The sequence below is a fragment of the Clupea harengus genome, chromosome 22 (genome assembly GCF_900700415.2).
Source record: "Clupea harengus chromosome 22, Ch_v2.0.2, whole genome shotgun sequence".
Classification (NCBI taxonomy): Eukaryota; Metazoa; Chordata; class Actinopteri; order Clupeiformes; family Clupeidae; genus Clupea; species Clupea harengus.
The window spans coordinates 7,538,028-7,540,527 of record NC_045173.1 but is presented as its reverse complement, the minus strand read 5'-3'; the positions used below and the strand labels follow the sequence as shown (position 1 = coordinate 7,540,527).

General features: G+C 48.0%; 1 protein-coding gene across 1 annotated transcript in view; it reads left to right on the top strand.

Annotated features, from left to right (window-relative positions):
- The window catches only part of prss12 (serine protease 12), a 23,596-nt gene that overhangs the window by 7,400 nt on the left and 13,696 nt on the right, over positions 1-2,500 (top strand). Inside the window, exon 7 of the mRNA XM_012831286.3 lies at positions 54-250. Coding sequence (XP_012686740.2) covers positions 54-250 — 197 coding nt within the window. The remainder of the gene's footprint in view (positions 1-53; positions 251-2,500) is intronic.

Here is a 2,500-nt window from a genome sequence, read left to right as displayed (position 1 = left end):
TGTTGATTCATTCATGAGGATGTATTATTGATGGTGTATTGGTTGTGGGGCAGGTCTGGGGAGAGTGTGTCCTCGGTGAGGTTTGGTGAGTCTTTGGGACCCATCCTGCTGGATGACGTGAGCTGCTCAGGGAAGGAGCCGGCCATCACCCACTGCACAAAGAAAGAGTGGCTCAAACACGACTGCACACACACTGAGGACGTAGCCATTAGCTGCAACCCAGAACGCACTGGACCTGGAGTGCCTACTAGTAAGCACACTCACACACATGCATACACACACACACACACACACACACACTCACACACACACTCACACACACACACACACACACACACACACTCACACACACACACACACACACTCACACTCACACACACACACACACACACACTTACACTCACACACATGCATACACACACACACACTCACACACACACACACACACTCACACACACACTCACTCACACACACACACACACTTACACTCACACACATGCATACACACACACACACACTCACACTCACACATGCCTCCACATACACACACATAGGCACATTAACATGTGTGTGGTTGAAATTAACTGTGAATCTAACTGTGTGTGTGTGTGTGTGTGTGTGTGTGTGTAGTTGTGAGTTGTGTGTGTTTCATAAACTAAGCTCTATCTTTTTACTGCTTGTGTGTGTGTTTGATTCTATATGTTGTGTGTTGCTATAGCAATGGTTGGTGCACATCTGTGTTGCATGTGAATAGATTAGTCCACCATCTCTACACACACACACACACACACACACACACACACACACACACCCACACACACACAGGCACGCACAAACGCACGAACGCACTCACACAAGCACGCACGCACGCACGCACGCGCACGCACACACACACACACACACACACACACACACACACACTCACTCAGACACACACACACTCACACAGCGCCTGTGGTGTGCAGATGCAGGTAGCACCTGGGATGATAGATAGATGGTAGAAGCCAGGAATGTGTGTGAATGAATACTGTAATCATAATGGCTTATGCAGCAGGAGTGCTAATATGATCTTGAGCGCTTGTGATGTGGTAGGAGTAGGACCATATGGAGAGAGCAGTGGTGCTGTGAGAACTATATGAAACACATATGTCATGACCAAGCCATGCACAATTAATTATGTCTGAGGGAAGCTCTCTATCTCTGTTTCTCTCTCTCTATCTCTCTCTCATTCTCTGTCTCTCTCTCTCTTTCTCTTTGTCATTTGTGAAAAATTATCATATGCATTTAAATACATATCCTGTGACAAAAATTACCAGGACTGTACAAGACTTAAAAGTCTTGGGGTATACAACACTTTGAAGCAAAACAGAATAACGGCCTCCAGTGCAGATCTCTCCTGCCTTGGTCTTGGTCAGTGGCCCTACACCAGCAGCTCACACAGGTCAGTATTGTTCTCCCACGGTTCACTGATCTCAGGCCTGCAGTGCTGTTCCATGAGATCGCCGCCAGCACTGAGTAGACTGGGATTTTTACGACATCAGCATGTCCCTTTCTCTGACAGACCCAGTGCTAAGGCCAAGGTCTCACCTCACTCATGTCTCATAAAAAGACACAATTATGCCCCCCTCGGTCCATCGACAGGCTGTGCGTGTTTCCGTTAGCCAGCAGGGTTACAGCTCTTCAGGATTTCTGGGGGCCGTGGAGCGTCTTGAAAGGGAATCAGGCAGAGTGAGGACTGGCCCTGCGGGGAATCAACGCAATGGCCGCATTAATGCGCAGCAGGTTAGGGTGAGTCATGTCGCCATAGCGATCACAGCTGCCTGTCGATTTATCGTGTCTGGATGCCGCTCGAGTGGACTTAAAGAGTGACCTTTAAAAGGGTTGGATTTAATCGGACCTGCAGACCAGACACGTCTCCGGATGAGAATGATAGTTCCATATGCCTCCACTTGGCCACTTGCTTTCTCACACTCGCTCCCTCACGTACACACATCATACATATATACATCATATATATACACACACACACACACACGTCATTTCCACTCCACGCACAGTCCAGACTCCACACAAAAGTTCAGAAGTCCTGGACGAGCCCCATGGACGTTACGCCCTGGCTCTCAGCCCACTCACACCCGTAGCCACTCTCACCATCTGTCACTCATTCTCACACTGGATTCTTATTTTCAGTGCACACTTACAAAATCAACACACGCACACACACATACAGATAGTGACACTGTCTCACACAATCTGTCACTCACAAACAGGCAAACAGTATACACTTACAGAAACCAAATACACATGCGTATTCCCCTTTTCCTTAGAGATGCATAGGGGGGTGTGTAGAGGGTAGAGTGTGTGTGTGTGTGTGTGTGACTGATGAGTGACTTGACCATAGTAACATTGTCTGCAGTAACCTGTCCCTAAGAGTAATGAAGTGTATGGATTCTGTGTGTGTGTGTGTGTGTGTGTGTGTGCGCCAGTGAGTTAGAGGGGA